At 39.6% G+C, this 18,439-nt stretch overlaps 1 protein-coding gene across 2 annotated transcripts in view; it reads right to left on the bottom strand.

Moving 5' to 3' along the window:
* The window catches only part of ADGRA3 (adhesion G protein-coupled receptor A3), a 150,622-nt gene extending 133,269 nt beyond the window's left edge, over positions 1-17,353 (bottom strand). For both annotated transcript variants that reach the window (XM_020992518.2, XM_020992529.2), the window contains exon 1: positions 16,614-17,353. In XM_020992518.2, the coding sequence (XP_020848177.1) occupies positions 16,614-16,894 (281 nt within the window). In that variant the 5' untranslated portion in view covers positions 16,895-17,353. The remainder of the gene's footprint in view (positions 1-16,613) is intronic.
* Between the last annotated feature and the right edge of the window lie 1,086 nt (positions 17,354-18,439).

The following is an 18,439-nucleotide window of genomic DNA, read 5'->3' as shown; positions in this document are numbered from 1 at the left end:
AGAGTTTAAGGGACTTGCCCAGGGTCACACAGTGAGTATCCTTCTGAGGCCAAATGTGAATTCAGGTCTTCCTGACTCCAAGATCAATGTTGTAAACACTGCACCAACTAACTGCTTAAAGTTGGGAATGAAGCATATTAACCTACAATGAACCGACTCTGGCATTCTTCTACTTAATGGCGCAGGATACTCAGTTGGGATATTGCTGGTATAAAGCAAAACTATATGAGATAAGTATGAGTTGAAGCCAGGGCCATGAACAAAGAGGTATGGGTTGAGGAGAGTCAAGGATCCCAAGATTCTCAAAGAAATGGGAAAGTCAACTGGGTGACTTGAACTGGGAGGGACCTGAGAATAAGAAAATTTCATCCCAAGATTGGAGGTAACAGGTAAGAGCTTTCTCAGGAAAGCAAGACACGTTAATGAAGTCTTTTTGTTTTGTTTCTATTTTTTTAACATATCATTACTTTGTTAAATATTTCCCAATTACCTGTAAAAAAATTTAACATTTTTTTAAATGTCGAGTTCTAAATTTTCTTCCTCCCTCCTTTAGAAGGCAAGCAATAGGATATTGATTATACTTTTAAATTATGAAAAACATATTCCCATATCAGCCATGTTACAAAAGTAAACATACATTCACACACACACACACACACACACACACACACACACACACGAGAATGTAAACCAAAAAAGTATGCTTCAATCTGCATTCAGATTTCATTTATCTCTCTAGAGATGAATAACATTTTCATTATGGGTCTTTTGGAATTATCTTGAATCACTGTATTGATTTGAGTAGTTAAGTCTTTAACAGATGATCACTATCACAATATTGCTATTACTGTGCACAGTATTTTCCTGGTTCTACTCAATTTACTTTGAATGAGCTCATATATGTCTTCACAGGTTTTTCTGAAAACATCTTGCTCATCATTTCTTGTGGCACAATAGTATTCCATCACAATCATATAGCATAACTTTTTCAGCCATTCCCTAATTGATGGGCATCTCCTCAATTTCCAATTTTTTTTGCACCAGAAGAGAAAAAGTTGCTACAAATATTTTTGTACATATAAGTCCTTTGCCCACCCCTTTTTGTTTTTTATGTCTTTAGGATAGAGACCTACTACTGGTATTTTCGGTCAAAGAGTATGCACAGATTTATAGCCCTTTGGGTATAGTTCCAAATTGTTCTCCACAATGGTTAGACCAGTTCACAATACCAACAACAGTGCATTAGTGTCCCAATTTTTCCATATTCCCTCCAGCATTTGTTATTTTCCTTTTTTGTCATGTTAGCCATCTGAAAGGTCCAAGGCAGTATTTCAGAGTTGTTTTAATTTGCATTTCTCAAATCAGCAGTTGTTTAGAGCATTTTTCAGAGACTAACTAGCTTTGATTTCTTCTTCTGAAAACTGCCTGTTCATATTTTCTATTTATCAACTGGGGAATGGCTCTTATTTTTTATAAATTTGGCTTAGTTTCCTGAACATTTGAGAAATGAGGCCTTTATCAGAGAAACCTACTGTATAATTTTTTTTTCCCAGTTTCACTTTTCCTTCTAATTTTGGTTGCATTACTTTTGTTTGTGAAAAAAACCTTTTAATTTCATAAAATCAAAATTACCCATTTTACTGCCCATGATCCATTCTTGTCTCTTGTCTTTTATCTTTTCATAAACTCTTCCCTTCTTCATAGATCTGACAGATATATTTTTCATGCTTTCCTAATTTACTTTAATCAACCTTTATGTCCTAAATCATTTATCCATTTTGACCTTACCTTGGTATATGGTGGTAGGTGTTGGTCTCTGTGTAGTTTCTGCCAAACTGCTTTCTAGTTTTTCCAGCAATTTTTGTCAACTGGAGAGATCTTACCCCAAAAGCTGGGATCTGTGGATTTGTCAAACACTAGAATACTATGGTCATTTACTACTATGAATTGTGTACCTAATCTATCCTACTGATTCACCATTAATTTCTTAACAAATTACTAATGCTTTGTAATACAATTGAAATCTGGTATCTCTAGGTCACCTTCCTCCACATTTTTCCCTTGATAATCTTGACCTTTTATTCTTCTAGATGAATTCTATTATTATTTTTTCTAGCTCTATAAAGTAAATATTTGGAAGTTTGAGTAATATGGCAATGAATAAGTACATTTAGGTAAAACTATCACTTTTTATTACACTGGTTCAGCCTACCTATGACAATTAATATTTCTTCAATTTTTTAGATGTCTTCATTTATGTGAAAAATGTCTTGTAAATGTGTTCATATAATTCCTGCGTTTATCTTGGCAGGTAGACTCCCAAGTATTTTGTATTATCTGCAGTTATTTGAAATGGAATTTCTCTTTCTGTCTCTTCCTGCAGAGAGTTGTTGGCAGTATATAGAAATGCTAATGATTTATGTGGGTTTATTTTATATCCTGCAACTTTGCTGAAGTTGTTCATGGTTTCAACTAATTTTTCAGCTGATTCTCTAGGGTGCTCTCAGTATACCAGCAGATCATTTGCAAATAGCGAGTTTCCTCACTGTTAATTTTTATTTCTTCAATTTCTTTTTCTTATCTTGTTGCTATAGCATTTCTAGTATAATACTGAATAATAGTGGTGAAATGAACATCTTTGCTTCGTCCTTCATCTTACTAGGAAGATTTCACATTTATTTCCACTGCATATATTGCTTGATCTTGGTTTTAAACAGATACTACTTATCTAAGAAAGCGTTCATTGACTCCTTCCTTATACTTTCTAGTGTTTTTTAATAGGAATAGGTATTCTATTTTGCAAAAGCTTTTTCTGCATCTATTAAGTTAAACATACGATTTTTGCTGTTTTGTTACTGACGTGGTCACTTATGCTGATAGTTTTCCTAATGCTGCATCAGCCTGCAGTCCTAGTATAAATCCCACCTGATCACAGTGCATGATCTTTGCGATGTACTGCTGTAATTTCCTTGCTGGTATTTTATTTACAATTTCTGCATTAATAGGCAATTGGTCTATAGTTTTCTTTCTCTGTTTTCTCCCCAGACAGGTTTAGGTACCAAAATCATATCTGTGCCATAAAAGGAACTGAAGACTCTTTTTACCTATTTTTTTCCTCCAAAATTTAATTTGGTCCATTATTTTAAAGTTGTTTGAGGGGAATTTGGGGAGAGCTCAATAGAGTGCTTTCTCTAATCTGCCCTCTTGGCACCCCTAATGGAGTCTTTTAAGAAAACTTTTTTTTATATTTTATTTTTTCCAATTTCATGTAAAAACAATTTCTGGCATTCTTTTTTTTTTTTTAGTTTTGAGTTACAAATTCTCTCCCTCTCTCCCTCCTCTACCCACTCTCTGATAAGACAAACAATCTGATAGATTACACATGCAGAGACATGCAAAACATTTTTCCATATCAGCCATGTTGTAAAAGAAAACAGACAAAAAAAAAGGTTTAAAAAAGTATGCTCTGATCTGCATTCAGACTCCATTAGTTCCTTCTCTGAAAGTGGATAGCATTTTTCACAATTTTCTTGAATCATTCTGCTGAGAATAGCTAAGTCATCCACAGTTGATCATTCCTACTATATACAATGTTCCCCATGGTTCTTCTCACTTTACTTTGCGTCAGTTCATATATGTATTCCCAGGTTTTTCTGAAACCATTCTGCTCATCATTTCTTACAGAACAACAGTATTCCACCACAATTATACATCATAACTTTTTCCAACCATTCTTCAGTTGATGGGCATTTCCCCAATTTCCAATTCTTTGTCACCACAAAAAGAGCTACTATAAATATTTTTACACATATATATCCTTTTCTTTCTCTCTCTCTCTCTTTTTTTAATCTCTCTGAGATACAGACCTAGAAGTGGTATTGCTGGGTCACAAGGTATGCAGTTTTATAGCTCTTTGGGCAATTAAAATTGCTTTCCAGAATGACTGCATCAGTACACAACCCCACCAACAATGCATTCCCTAATGGAGTATTAATCATAAAGTCTTTGAATGGATAGCACTGGGTCCCTACCCCCAAGTAAGGTGATCTGCTTTGGCATGCAACACTACGCAATGGAAACACACACACACACACACACACACACACACACACACACACACACACACATTCTCTTACCCAGGGTGCTCACAATCAATTCAGTTTTATAAACTGAGGAGTATGGAGGAATGGGGAACAAAGAGCTGGTCATAATTTTTAGATATTTTTCCCAAGACTGCTGCATATGCATATGTTTTATTCAATGAAACAAAATTCAATTCAAAGTCAACAAAAGTGAGACTGATATAGCAAATTAACTCCAAGTGACTGGTAAGATGAAGGATAGCAATTATTTAATATAGTATAGTCCAGGGGTGGGGAATCTGTGGCCCTCTAGATCCTCAAGTGCAGCCTTCTGACTGAATCCCAACTTCAGAGAACACATTTGCTCTATACGCAAATTAGATCAAATTTCAGTTGGCAAGTGCCAAATCTCAATCTACCATCAGCAGCAGCAGGAGAGACAGTATGTAACCTCAGAGAAACAATCTGAAAATTAAGAGTATGTATCTGTTCTATTTCTCACTATTATTCATTTTGGTAATAATAGCTAACATTTATATAGTACTTTAAAGTCTCCAAAGTGCTTCTCATTTGAGCTTCACAAAAACCCTGTTAAAGTTGGTGCAATTATTATTCCCATTTTAAAGATGAGGATACTGAGGCTAAGTTTAAGTAATTTGCTCAGATCACATAAACTAGTCATTATCTGAGACAGGATTTGAAATTAGGTCTTCCCAATTCTAAATCCACCACTATATCAACCATCTAGCTACCTGCTTATCACATAAGCTAGTATCTAAATTTTTTTGAAAAATACAACTTTCGAAAACATTAAAATAACTCTGCAACAGTTAAAGATAATTATTTCTAATAACTAACAGATGTTCTAAGAAGAAATGGGATTCTTTATAAGATCTCATTATTAAAGCATCCAAGCAGGAGTCCAATGACCAGTCAAGGATACAGTAAAGGCATTAGTAGATTAGATAAATAGTTGGATTAAGAGACAGCTTACAAATGACATTAAATAGTAATAATATTAAGGGGAAGATAATAATTTATTAGATATTATGTTTTTAGGAGAACAATACTTCTTGCCAGTCCCTTTAGCATAGCCCTTTAAGGTTTACAAAGCACTAAGAGCAATGTTATGAGGTAAATAGGGCAAGTATAATCACATATGCTAATACTAGATTCATTAAGGGCCAAGATGAGGCATGAGCCAAGGTCTTCTAACATCAAAACCAGTGCCTTTCCCCACTACAGCACATTGCTTCTCCATATCTAGAAAGATGAAATCAACCATCACTACTATGCCTTGCCTCTGTCCCTTTCATTATCTTTATTAGGGAAGTACTTTCTATTTCTTCTCATTTATTGACCAGGACTATGCTTCCAAAATGGCAATGCTTCTCTCTCATTTTGTAATTACCCAAGTTTATTTCATGCTACCACTTACTATCATAATTCTTTCAGGTCCACAGGTTTATTATTGTTCTTCATTAAAAGTCTTAAGTCCTGAGGGCAGCTAGGCGGCACAGTGGATAGAGCACCGGCCCTGAAGTCAGGAGGACCTGAGTTCAAATTCAGCCTCAGACCAAACACTTGACACTTACTAGCTGTGTAACCCTGGGCAAGTCACTTAAACCCAGTTGCCTGAAAAAAAAAAAGAAATTAAAAAAGTCTTAAGTCCTATTCAGATGCCTTGCCATGGCCATGTTAGGACTCTGAGTGCTCAAAACACATATCAGCAACTTTAGTAGGTACCAACAACTCCACAAAAGCTGAAGCTATTACTAAGCCTCGTGACAAAGTGCATTTCTGTTACACTCAGCTAACTCTAGAGAGGCTCAGCAGAAGGCTGGCTACTAGAACATTATTTTTTTCAAAGTAACTCATTAAGACTGTCTACTAAAACACAGTCTTTTTGATCTGCATTGGTGAAGAAGGTATCCACATCAACGAAATTACAGAACCTTGAAGTTGCTATTATCCCATCCCTCTCTCAAATCTGTTTCTTTCAAACAAAGAACTTACATTGTTATATTCCAATAACGAATACTACCCTATCAAGACATAGTAATATCTAAAAGGTTTATTTTTCTATATGTATTAATATTTTTATCACCCATGTTATAACCAGATGAGGCTATGGTACTATGATCAATCCCCTTGCATGTCATTTTTTTTCCTGCAAATTACTAGTCTTCCTTTACTATTTTTCTTGGTATATCTGCCATCCTCTCATAGAAAAGATAACAACAATAAAAAATAGTTAGCATTTACATAGCTAGTACTTCAAAGTTTCCAGAACATTTCTTTCATTTGATTGTCACAACAACCATGCTATTAATACCCATATTTTACAGATGAGGAAACAGACACTGAAAAAACGTTAGGTGACTTGCCTGGGGTCAGGATTTGATTTTTACAATTACTCTTCCCTGTAATTTGTTGAGAGACTTCTTGATCAGGCTTCCCAGTCTCTTTTTGCCAAGCAGGTCTCAATTATAGAAGAGCTAGGAAAAAAGAAGCCCCTGGTCACAGGTCCTTTCTCAATCCACATTCTCCTGCAGCCTTTGACACTGGTTAGTCTAGTCTCATTGATGCTTTGCTCTCTCAGTTTTCAGAGCAACATTCTCTCCTGATTCTCCTCCTATCTTATCAGAGCGGCTCCTTCTCAGTCTCTTCTGCTGGATCCTTATCCAGATCAGGCCCTCTAACCTTACCTCTCCCTACAAGTCTCTATCCTTGTCCCTCTTCTCTTCCCCCTCTACACTACTTCACTTGGTGATCTCATCATTTCCCATGGGCATTTAATATATCTCTATGCTGACAATTCTCAAATCTACCTATCTTGCCCCAGTTTTTCTGCCAACCTCCAATCTCTCATCTCTAACTGTCATTCAGACATCTCCAACTGGATGTCCAGTTGACATCTTAAACTCTACATGTCCAAAACTGAACTAATTGTCTCTTCTCTTAAATTCCCCCTTTTCTAAATGTTCCATATAACTGTCGAGAACACCATTATCGCTCTACCCCCTCAGGCTTGTAACCTAGATGTCATCTTCAACTCCTACCTCTCACCCTTCATATCCAATCTGTTACCAAGGCCTGTGAATTTCACCTTTGCAACATTTCTCAAATACACCCCCTTCTTGCCTTTGATACTGCCAATACTCTACTACAGGTCTTCAGCACCTTATACCTGGACAACTGTAGTAGCCTGATAGTGGATCTGCCTGCCACAAATCTCTCCCCACTTCAGTTCATCTTCCATTCTGCCACCAAAGTACTTTTCCTAAAGCTGAAGTTCTACCACATCACCCCTACTAAATAAACTCTAATAGCCCTTTATTACCTTCAGGATCAAATAAAAAATCCTCTGTTTGGTATTCAAAACCCTTCATAACCTACCCCACTCCCACCCTACTTTCCCAGTTTTCTTACCCTATATACTTTTCCACCACTCTTCAATCCATTGGTCTCCCTTCTATTCCAGGAACAAGACACTCTAGGCATTTCTTCTGGTTGTCCCCATGCCTGGAACACTCTCTCTCCTCATCTTCACCTCCTGGCTTCCCTGGTTTCCTTCAAGTCCCAGATAAAACCCCATCTTCCACAGGAAGATCTCCAGAATCCAATCTCCAGAAACCTCTTAATTCTAGTGCCTTTCTTCTTTTGACTATTCCCTACTTATTCTACATACAGCTTGCTGCCTTCTCATAAGATTGGGAACTCCTTGAGGGCTGGGGCTGTCTTTTGCCTTTCTTTGTATCATCATTGCTTAGCACAGTCCCTGGCACACAGTAGGTGATGAATAAATGTTTAATGATTGACTGTCATAATGAGTAAGTTTTTGTGTCTTCAAATAAGCAGCGAGCAACATCAAACATTTATGTAGTTCCTTCCTAAGCACAGAACATTTTTCTAAGAGCTAGTGATACAAAGAGGAATTAAGAGCCTACCCTGTCACAAAGCTTACAACTACCATTGAACACAAACAAGCCTTCTATGCAAACAGAACATAAACAGGCATTCCTGTGTCCTTATGGAGATTTTTAAAACTGTAGCTATCTGTGTATTTCTGTTCAGAGAAAGGCTTTAAGCCTTCATTGTAACTCGTGACTTGACAGCACCAAAAAAATCCAACATTATGTACATGTCATTTTATAGTACTTTATAATACTTTCTGGCATTAAAAAGAAATTAGCATTTCTTAAATAACAAATTTTTTTCACTGAAATTCTGTTCTCATTTCAGATCATGAGATGACCCTGAACGTTCAAAAGCTATGTCATCAAAGTACAAATTCTAGCAGATCCAAGTACAGGTTCTATAATGGACCATATGTCTATTGTCCAAAGACTAGGTACCTAAGTTCATTCACCATGAGGTCAGTTCCAATGTAAGTTTTCTGGATAAAGTAACTCTCTAACTTCATTGCTATACTGCTACACTGATGAAATTACAACTCATTTTTTTAACCTAAAAAAAGTTTCCATTTTCTTCTAGAAGCAACAACAAATCATTGGCACTTACCAAGTAAAGGAGTGATATGGTCATCCCTGTGCCCAAGGAGCCAGGGAAAAGAAAGATCAATTAGGAGGTCACTCCCGAACTAAGAGAATAGTTGCATGAGTAGTGGGAAAAGAACAGATATGAGCAACGGACTGGATATGTGGGACAAGGAAGAGAGCAACGAGGAGTCAAGGATATGACAAAGCTAAAAACCTGGGAGATGGGAAGGATGATGGTGTCTTCAATAGATACAGAAAAGTTCAGCAGGGGTACAAGTTTGGGAAGAGAGAGGGAAGATAAGGGGTTTTGGGACATAAAGAATGAGGGACGGGGCAGCGAGGTGGCGCAGTGGATAAAGCACTGGCCCTGAAGTCAGGAGGGCCTGAGTTCAAATCCAGCCTCAGAACGAACACTTGACACTCACTAGCTGTGTGACCCTGGGCAAGTCACTTAACCCCAATTGCCTTAAAAAAAAAAAGAATGAGAGGTACATTTGGAACACTGTTAATTGCCTTCCTAAATTGAAGATCTAAATACGATGTTGCCTAACCAGGTCAAAGTACAGCAGGATTATCACCTCCAAATGTTCTTTCTAGCAAGCTGAACTAGGATGCACAGTAATACTCCATTAATTTTTTTGGATGTGATATCATATAATTTCCTAATACAGAATATGCAGTCTACTAAAACTGCATCTTTTTTTCATATAAAGTGTTTCTTAGCCACACACACACACACACTCTCTCTCTCTCTCTCTCTCTCTCTCTCTCTCTCTCTCTCTCTCTCTCTCTCTCTCTCTTCTCTCTCTCTCTCCCCCCACCCCTGCCCATCTCAGCCACTGGGACTCAAGGAATCAAATGTACAAACGTAAAGACTTAACACTTATCCTTATTAAATTTCAGATTATTTAAGATGTTCCACCATTCTGGCCACAAACATCTTTTTGAATTCTATCATCCATTTTGTTAGCCACCCTTTAAAGTTCAGTTTCATCAATTAATGTTAGCATTAACAAACATTTGTTAATCATCTACTATATGCCAGGCTCTGTGCTAGGAATATAAACAATGAACCATCTATAGATGTTCAAATATGGCATCTACGCCAGTATGTCATCTAGGCTTACATCCAAGAACGAGACCAAGGGTAGCTGCCTGGGACAGTTCTCTCAAGACCTTTAGGGACTAATGTCAATTCTTTGGGCCCAGTCATTCATCCAGTTCTGAATCTGATTATGAAATGGTTGACATCTCTCCATTTTGCCCACAAGGTTAGCTTGACAGACACTGTCAAATTCCTTGCTAAACATAAGGATGCTATGTCTATGGCATTTCCCTAACCTACCAGTCTAATAAACACATCAGGAAAGGAAAATTTTAAATTAACATTATCCATTCCTAATGAAGACATGCTAACATTAAAATTAAAAGGGCTTTACTATTCCTCTTCTATCATATTCCATATTTACATGCCATTTTTTCTAACCACCTAGAATAAAATAACCGTTCCCCTGGTTCTTCTGTCCATCCAACTCCTTCCTGTCCTTCAATATCTTGTTAAAAAAAAATACCTTCTCCATGAGTCAAGTCTATATTAATTTTTATTTTATCTAACAGCCTGAATGATTTTTTTATGTACTGTCCTCTAGATTCCTCCTTATGTAAGGAATCTTCCTCAGTCATGTAATAAGTAGGATCTTTATGTTGTTTCTCCTCCTACCAAAATATTTTATGTGTATTTTGGATTTACTTACATATATTCCAGGTCCCCCCCTCATTGTCCCCAGGACCCTAGCCCAATAGAATGTAGGTTCCTTAAGGCAAGGAACTGTTTTCATTTTTGTCTTTGTATCATCAGTATCTAGCACAATGCCTGTACAAAATAGGCTTGATCAATGTTTATTGAATTGAATTGTTGAATTAGAGCTAAGAATATGTTTTGAATTGGACTTCTCAATGTAACTTATTGGTGTGCTAAGAATTTTTAAATGATCAAAAACATGCCACCTAATTTACTGTTGGTACAAAAGACAGTTTTTGTTTTTTCCTTCACTACTGTCCAGTATATCCTCACTTCATTTGGGGAGAGAAGAGGTGGGAAGGAAGTAAACCAACTCCAATCATGAATTCTCATGACTCCCAAGCAGTCTTAACTTTTTGAGTCATGGAGCCCTCTGGCAGTCTATGAACCCCTTCTCAGAATAATGTTTTTAAATGTATAAAATACAAAGGAAACCAATTATACTGAAATAAAACAAATTCATGGAACCTAGATTAAGAATCTTTGGTCTAAGATATATGATTTACACTTAAAAATTTATATATTGAAGTTTAGGTTGTTACAATAGGGAAAGAGAACTTGTCTATAACTTGAGTCTCAAAGAGCTGCCTCAAGCACTGACAGGTTAACTTACTTGCCAGGGCCACAGAGCCAATTTGGGTCAGAGGCAGGATTCTAATTTGGGTCTTTCTGATTCCAAATTCAGTGCAAAAGGAATCCTAGTTCAGCGTTTTCTTTTACAGAACTCTTGTATAAATGGCAAATAGCTAGACAACTTATTTGTCTGTAGGAATCAATGAATAGATTGGCTTTGATAATTCAATTCAAACCTTTATTATCATCAGTCATCATAACAAGTGTCTACCACACATAAACACCCCCATTCTTAAGAAAAAAGATATATTAAAATCAAGAAAATGAAATAACTTCATCTAGGCCACCAGCTTTATTTGACCTAGAAATGAATAACATAGTCCTGGCTGCTCAATCTCTGTAAGAACTAGAATAGTAAACACTTAAAACAGATTGACAAGTGCTAGGTAGAGGAAAATAGGTATATTAATGCACTGTTGGTGGAGCTGTGAATTGAATTTTTTTTTAAAAAAAGCAGTTTGGAAATGCAAAAAGCAAATTTGGAAAGTGACCTTTTTAAAAAATCATTTGGGGGGGGCAGCTAGATGGCGCAGTGGATAGAGCTCTGGCCTTGGAGTCAGGAGGGCCTGAGTTCAGTTCTGACCTCAGACACATAACACTTACTAGCTGTGTGACTCTGGGGAAGTCACTTAACCCCACTGCCTAACAACAACCAGAAAAAAAAAAAGTCATTTAGGGGCAGCTAGGTGGTGTAGTGGAGAGACTATCGGCCCTGAAGTCAGGAGGACCTGAGTTCAAATCCACCCTCAGATCAAACACTTGACACTTACTAGTTGTGTAACCCTGGGCAAGTCACTTAACCCCAACTGCCTTTAAAAAAAAAAGTCATTTAGACAGGGAGGCTTAACCTGGCATAGCTGAACTTTTTTCTAATATATTGATAACTGTATTTCAATAATTGATTATTTTTTTGTGATCCTGTGTATTTTATGCTTTAAGAACATTATCTGAGACCTCCAAAGTTTTTATCTGTTAAAGGGATCTATAATACAAAAACAGTTAAGAACCCCTGCCTACATACCCTTTGATCTAGCTAAGCTAAATCCCAAAGAGATGAAAGAGAAAAAGGCCTATATGTACAAAAAATACTTATGAATTCTTTTTTTTTTAGTTGCAAAGAACTAGAAACGAAGGAGATTCCCATTAATTAGAATGGAATGGAACGCTATATTGTGCTACAAAAAATGATGAAAGAGACATTTTCAGAGAAACTGGGAAGACTTGCATAAACTGAATTAAAAAATGAAATATGCAGATCCAGGAGAAAAATCATAAATTAACAACACTGTCAAAAGAAAAAACAAAAAAACTAGAGGGCAGCTAGGTGGCACAGTGGATAGAGTGCCAGCCATGGAGTCAGAAGGACCCGAGTTCAAATCTGTCCTCAGACATTTACTAGCTGTGTGACCTGGGACAAGTCATTTAACCCTGTTTGCCTGTCTCCTCATCTGTAAAATGAGCTGGAGAAGGAAATGGCAAACCATTCCAGTATCTTTCCCAAGAAAACCTCAAATAGGGTCACAAAGAGTCAGACAAAACTAATCGATACAACTAAAAAAAGAAAAAAGACTTAAAACCTCTGATCAATGCAATGATTAAGCATGATTACAGATAATTAATGATGAAGACTCCCTGCTATATGCAGAAGAGACGTATGTGTTTTGGACCTGGCCCGTGGGATTTCTCTAAAAGAGAAGATATCAAGCAATTAGGGAAAAACTCACAAGCAGTATTTTAATTAAAACAAGAGGAGTTCAAATATAATGAATGCAAAGCACTATACAAACCTTAAAATATTAGATGAATGTAATTGTCATTATTAATGCATATGCCTACTTTCTCATTTTTATAAAATATTATGATAAACTACATCCCTTAGTAAGAAGGTGATGGTCTATGGGAACAAAATATCATATTCAGTAACCTTATCAATTGGTTTTGCTTAACTTTTTTTTCTATTCTAAGAGTGGGTTTAATGTAGATGGTAAACGCTGAAAAAAAGCATCAATAAGACTATTTTTAAAGATTAAAAAAAAGTAACATACTGAAAAAAATAATTATCTGCAGGATATATCAACTATATTTCAGTCTTTCCAGAAAGTAAAAGCACAAACACATTTACTAAGAATTTATCTGAATGAGGTGGATTTAATTTTAAAATTTTCAGACAAACTGAGCCAAAACCTGAATCAAAGTAAATGAAGCCAATTCAGAACAAAAATATTTTTGAAAACAACCACTAAGTGTTCCAACCTTCTCCCCATGGTTAAGAACAATTTGAGTAAACTAACACTTTTCCAACACTGGTTTGTTCTGGAGTTGACTCCTAAGACTGGGTTCATCCTCAAATCATTATATCAAAGATTTTGAGTCCAAAGCAATGGATAGTGAACTAAAACAATTAAATTCTTTGTTCCTAAAATTATTTACCCATTTATGTGCCCCCAAAGACTAGAAAATGACAACCTAAATACATTTATTAAATTTAAATATTTATTATGTGCCAAGCACTGTAGTTCAAATTTTATGCTAAATTAACTCAAATAGGAATGTAAACTACTTATAGAAAGTAATATTAACAATATTTATTCCTAATTTAAAGATGTGCACTCAGACTGAATATTCATATGAATCCCTTTTTTTTTTAATTTCACAGTGATTTACTTGCCTGGAGTGTTTTACAGTAACTCAATTCAACAAACACTTATTAAGCGTTTATTATGTGACAGGCATTATGTTAGGAATACAAAGACAAAAAAAATTCCTTGTGCTCAAGGAGCTAATAGTTGGTTGGGGGGAGGGGTGGTGACACAGATATGAAAGGACAAAACACACATACAGATAACATATAAAGTATATAAAAATGAATACAAAGTAACTGAGGAGGGTGCTAATAACTAGAGGAATCAAGGAAGACATCCACTAAGATGTAACATTACTAAGTTATGGCATTAAAGAGTCTTAAAGGGAACTTGACATTCTTAGAAGCATTCCAAGCATAGGGTATTTTTTTCTTAATTATACAAACCAAGAAAAGTTGGTAAAGTTAGCATACTTTGGCAAAAGCCTCACAATCCATCCACTTCTAGCAAAACATACTGTAGGAATAATTATAGTTTCTTCTCTACACAGAGGTGGTAGATTATAGGTGCAGATGAGGCACACATTGTCAAACACAGCCTTCATTTGTTTCACTAAATTTCATTTCTCTGTTACAAGAGACCATTCTATGGGGGACAGTCATTGAGAAATAAGAGTTATGTTTAAAAAGAAAAAAAGCTGATTTTTAAAAAGAAGTTTTTAACCTATAATTCAGTTTCAATCTTGAAGAAGGAATATGACATATGCATAACTATAACGTAAAAAAAATAAGTCCCTTAGAGAGGTGCAAAATGTCATGAGAGGAAGAGGGAGCCCAGGAAAGGTGACTGCTAAGCAGATGTAGCGAAGCTTGCTGAAGAAGGTAGAATTTTAGGTGGGTTTTAAAGAATGAGCAGGAATTTAAGGTGGTTGATAGTGAGGAAAGTAGACATTTCAGACACAAAGACAGGCAAAAAAAAAAAGTGAGGTGCCCATAAAGCTGGAATGAAGAATGGTCTATATTGTGTGACACAAGTTGGGTGACATTACAGAGGACCTTCAATGCCAGGCTTGGAGTCTCAAGCTTAGTTGATAAACAACAGGGAGCCACTGAAGGAAAGAAACAAGCATTTATTACTGTGCCTACCAAGTGCCAGGCACTGTGCTAAGCACTTGACAAATACTACCTCCCTCAATCCTCACAGCCACCCTAAGAGGTAGATGCTATTATTCTCCATCTTACTGCTGAGGAAACAAAGGCAGACAGACTTGCCTAGGATCGCATATCAAGTGTCCATTCATACTCAGGTCTTCCTGACTTCAGACCCAACACTCTATCTGCTGCACCACACAGCCTCTGAAGGGTTTTGAACATAAGAATGACATGAACAGATCTATGAAAAAGGAAGATTAGTCTGGCAGCAGTATGAAGGATGGAGTACAGACCAATGGATCTCTTTTAAGACTACAGTTAAGTGGCGGGTAGTCAGTTTAGTCATTTTTAGTAAAGAACTTTACTAATTAGTGATGGGTTATGGCAATAAAAATAGAGGCAAAAGATTTACAGAGGTAGTTTGTTGGAATAGATGACATTTTTCCAAATATAGAATACTGTATATGAATGGTACCTCCTTAGAAAAAACAGAAAAATCAATTAGAGGAACAGATTTTAGCATAAAGATAAGCTTTAGGGGTACTAGTAGGATACCCAGGTAGATTTATCCTACCAGCCACGTAGGTGTAGCTCAATCAATCCATCAACCAGCACCTAGTCTGGAGACAGGCAACTTGGAAGTTATCCACCTACAAATTAAGATAGCCAAACTAGAGCTTACTCGGGGATGGGGGGTGAGGGATGAGGGGTGGAGGTGGGAGAGTAAGCAGAGCTAGAGCAGGGAGAGTCTCAGGCCCCAAGTCCGGAAGACCCATTTTCTTGAGTACAAATCTGGCCTCAGACACTTACTAGCCGTGTGACCTGGGGCAAGTCATTTAACCCTGTTTGCCTGTCTCCTCACCTGTAAAATGAGATGGAGAAGGAAATGGCAAAACATTCCAGTATCTTTGCCAAGAAAACCCCAAATGGGGTCTTAAAAAGTCAGCCAAAAAAAAAGCAGAGGGAGCCATCCTGAAGAATACCACCGGAAACAAAGGAGCAATTAGAGAAGGTAGAACCACAAGTCACTTTGAAGCCAGAGTGGAAAAAAGAACGTATAGAAAGGGTACAGAGAAAGAAAGGGGAGGTGTTAAAAGTGCCAAATGCTAGAGAGAGGTCAAGGACAATGAGAATGGAGGAGAGGGGGCGGGGGTAGGGATGTAAAAAAAAAAAACACAAACATTGGATTAAGTGATCAGGAGCTCATTCACTACATTGGAGAATAGTTTCAGTACAGTGATGGAGAGGGAAGTAAAGAATGCAACGGGTTGGGAAGGAAATGGAGAAACACAAAGTTGGGACAGTCACCTCACATATTAGTAAAACTTACATAAACAGAGTAGTTAGTAACCCATTTTTTCACACAGTAAGGGCAAAGTTGTCTAAAGAGCCACGATCCAATTTGGAAAACCAGCCTGTCTGAACGTCCAGCACATCCTGAAACTTTGCTCACACCCTGACTTCAACTTTCCTCATCGCTGGCTTCCTGGGTTTGGATAGGACTTCTCTCCAATGCTAAGACCAACTTAGAAAACGCTGGCTGGGTTTTGTTTGGTTGTTAGACTGACAATTATTACCGCAAAGAAAGCCCAAAGGGAACCCGTGAAAACTTGGCAAAGAAGCAGGAGAGCAGACGATCAGTTTCCAATACGCGGGTCCGTCCTGGAGGCAGAACCCACAGGATGGCCATCAGCACACACCCACCCCAGCCGCACCGGGAGGCAGTGTGGACCGGGAGCTCAGGCTCGTTTAGACAAAAGGCACCCTGTTGCTGGCAGGGCGGCCACTTTTCCAAGTTGCACTGCCCTGGTAGGGGTGGGGAATCCTCCTCCCTCCTCCTGCCCCTCCCGCGGGATACTCACAAGGTGACCGTCCGGTTGGGCAGCGTGTCCGGCGGCAGGACTTGCGCCAGATCCAGGCTGCTGCACACCACCTTGCCCTCCGGGGCCGCGGCGGGCGCGGCTCCGCCTGCCGGGGACTTGCCGGAGCCCTTGGGCCGCCCGTCGTGCTTGCAGCCCGGGGGCAGAGCGGCGGCGCCGGGGCCGATCTCCCACAGGGCGATCCAGAGCAGCCAGCCAAGCAGCAGGCGCCGCCGGCGGCCGAGGCAGCGGCGCTCGCCCGCGGGGCCGCCCGGCCGCTTCATGCTCCGGGCGAGGCGAGGGGAGGCCGCGCTGAGGGAGGGCTGGACGGAGGGATGGCCGGGCGGACCGGGCCTGGCTCGCAAGAGGGAGGACGGCCGGCCCGGGGGAGTCAGCGCTGGGGCTGCCCGCGGGCTGGCGGCAGCGCCCGGATCCTCATGGCGGCGGGGGCAGGCGGAAGCGCCGAGGAGGAAGCGGAGGCGCAGGAGGGCGAGCGCCCCCCATGCTCCTTTGTCCAGGCGGCCCGCCGAGCGTGTTCCCTAGGCTCCCCCCTCATGGGAGCCCCCGGGTCATGGCCTGCTGGATCGCTCGCAGGGCGCCTTTAAATCCCGGCTCGGGGCCGCCTCCGCCACCGTCTCCTCCTCCTCCGGACATGGCCAGGGGACTCGGCTACCGCGGCGGCGGCTCCTCCCCCCGACCGCCTTCTTTCCCTCCCCCTCCGGCCATCCGAGGCTCGGGAAGGAGGCGGTGGCGGGAGAGCGACGCGGCGGCCTGGGCTGGGGCACTCGGGGCGAGGGAGGGGCGGCGGACCCCGCCGGTGGGGGAGGGGCGGGCGCGGACTCGGAAGGCGCGGGGCGCGAGGGTCGGGGGGGTGAGGGGAGAAAGAGCAAGAAAGTTCCAGTCGGAACTCTGGCGGCCGCGGCGGCTCCCTGGCTCTCCCACAAAGCCGCCCTATATGTGCACCCGGTGAAAACGGAGGGCAGGCATGTGGGGTGCGGGACAAGAGCTTGCAAAGGGTACAGAGTTTTGTGAACTAGCAAGAGCAACTGAGAGGACATAAAAGAACATGGGAAAAAACAAACTTCACACACATACGTCTCTCCCTCTCGGCTCTAACTTGGCTTGCTTCCATGCCTACCGCTTTTCGTTCCTCCTCTTACTTTGGAAACAGCCCCAGGCTCCTCATCCCAAAACTCCTCCCTTCGCTCCTAGATGTTCCTTTTCAATAAAATGATGACGTTCGGCTTGGACCATCCTTGGCCCCTGCTCCATCTCCCGACCCAGCAGTAAATACTTCAAGACCTTACACCCCAGAGCTGCAACTTTTAGGAAGAACTTTCTCACTAGTCTTGGAACTGTATTCGGGTTCCCAGTTAGTTGCATTTGAACTAGGAAGAACGCCTGAAACCATCAACCCACAGGCATTTTTAAATTGTTTGGTCGAGCTAGCTCCTTCACCTCAAAGCCTCTTGGGGAGCATTGCTGAGAATCCTGATTTATCTGACCACCAAGTTTAGATTAGATGCCCTGAATTTTACATGGGGAATTATTTCCTCATTTTTGTAATAATAACAGCACAGTAGTTTAAGTTGTATAATTAAAGTTCACAAGTTTTTAAGCATACTAAGTGTTTTATATATGCCTTAGCTAATTTGACCCCCACAAGCAACCCTGTGAGGTAGGTTGTGCAAATAATCTCTCTTACTAATATGGAAAGAGGTTCAAAGAGGTTGTGACTTCACTGTAATCGAACAACCAGAAGCCAGGATACCAACCCAGATCTTCTGCCTCCAAGTTTTGTACTCATCTTATCATACCATTCAACAAGT

The sequence above is a fragment of the Phascolarctos cinereus genome, unplaced genomic scaffold, assembly GCF_003287225.1.
Source record: "Phascolarctos cinereus isolate Bilbo 61053 unplaced genomic scaffold, phaCin_HiC Scaffold_9;HRSCAF=440, whole genome shotgun sequence".
In the NCBI taxonomy this organism is placed as follows: domain Eukaryota; kingdom Metazoa; phylum Chordata; class Mammalia; order Diprotodontia; family Phascolarctidae; genus Phascolarctos; species Phascolarctos cinereus.
Note: the sequence above shows the minus strand (reverse complement) of the source record. Positions and strands in the feature narration are given on the sequence as shown.